The sequence below is a fragment of the Triticum dicoccoides genome, unplaced genomic scaffold (genome assembly GCF_002162155.2).
Source record: "Triticum dicoccoides isolate Atlit2015 ecotype Zavitan unplaced genomic scaffold, WEW_v2.0 scaffold62047, whole genome shotgun sequence".
NCBI classification, from domain to species: Eukaryota; Viridiplantae; Streptophyta; class Magnoliopsida; order Poales; family Poaceae; genus Triticum; species Triticum dicoccoides.
Genome location: NW_021286790.1, coordinates 205 through 1598, shown reverse-complemented (window position 1 = coordinate 1598; position 1394 = coordinate 205). Strand labels below are relative to the sequence as shown.

Below are 1394 nucleotides of genomic sequence, written 5' to 3'. Positions count from 1 at the left end.
ACGGGGCCCGCCAGCGAGGTCCTTGCGGATGTCACTGGCGCGGTGAGGATCGGCGGCGTCGTCATCGGCGCGGTGGTGCCGCTGGGCAACGGTGGCGATGGTGGCGGCAGCGACATGATCGGAACGAGGTCTCTAGATACCAAACTGTTATGGCGCTGCTAGAAGGAGGGCGCGAGAGGGCCGGCCGGGGGCCTTTTGCCCACGGCCGGGCAAGATGGAAGGGATTTCCTTCTTAATTCTTGCTTGATTAGATTGGTACATCTCCTCTCTTTATATAGAGAGGTTTACTTGACTCCCAAGCAAGGCTTACTTGACCCCTAAGCAAGCGACTCTTATCTCTAATTAACCCTAAGACTAACGGGCCCGTTAGGCCCATCACGTACTCTAACAATAGGGCTATGCTCTGCTTCACTGAAAAAGCCATCCTGAACAAACTAGTACTACTATTGCTACTGCCACCACACTTTGATCCGAGTGGCTGACAGGCCAAGCAAAAGAATGGTGGCTAACACTTGTGACGAACTGACAATTGGCAACAGTCACATATGGAGGAGTACAACTAGCGGTTCATTAATAGGCTTGCACATGAACGGTGATCTACAGAGCGGGGCAGTTATCAGGATTGTCTTTGTTGACATCAAGGTGGTGCAGGCTTCAGATGCCGCCGCTCAGGATGTTGAGCGCTGCGAGTGCCACCTTCTGGAACCTTTCCTTCTCCTCCTCGAGCACCCTGCACTTGTCAGCCACGCCCTCCTTGGCCTGCTCGATCTCCACCTCGATCTCGTCACTGCACTGCTCGATCTCGCCCGTCATCTTCAGCATGCTCTGGAGGCTGTCCTGGACCTGCTGCGACACATCTGTGGGGAAGAATGCATGGGACGTGTTAGAAATTCATAGCATCAGTAACATCCCTGACACGTGCTACATGTCAAGAATTTTTAGTGTTGGGTTGCAAACAATGAGCGAGCAGATATGATATCCATCACTGGAATCTATCAACCTAACAAGTTAGATATGCACATCACACATCAAGTAGAGTTGATCTATACAGAAGGTTCACTCCCATTTTTTTCGGAACCAAGATGCTGCTAACTGAAATCTACAGGATAAATACAGTAGTAAAGAGTGTCAAAATTGGAATGAGGAAACGAGAGAACTGGAGAAGGAAAAACGAATTGGGATCAAATCGCAATTCTCAGCATGCCGTTAGAAATTCCAGTATTGGTTTGCAAACAATAGGCGAGCAGATGTACGCTCATCTATGCCTCTCTGAATCAAGTGTATTATGCGTATGTGTTCTGGAATCTAGCAAACGACCTGCACATATGAAGTAGAGGCGATTCTAACGGGCGATGTCTCACTCCAATTTCGCGAATCTGAAACTGCTGATCCGA

General features: G+C 49.5%; 1 protein-coding gene across 1 annotated transcript; it reads right to left on the bottom strand.

The window, feature by feature from the left end:
* Positions 1–426: 426 nt before the first annotated feature.
* Positions 427–891, bottom strand: LOC119347268 (the record flags this gene model as incomplete). Its single annotated transcript, XM_037616114.1, has 1 exon — positions 427–891. A coding segment is annotated over one exon (237 nt), but the record flags the coding sequence as incomplete, so codon positions are not given.
* Between the last annotated feature and the right edge of the window lie 503 nt (positions 892–1394).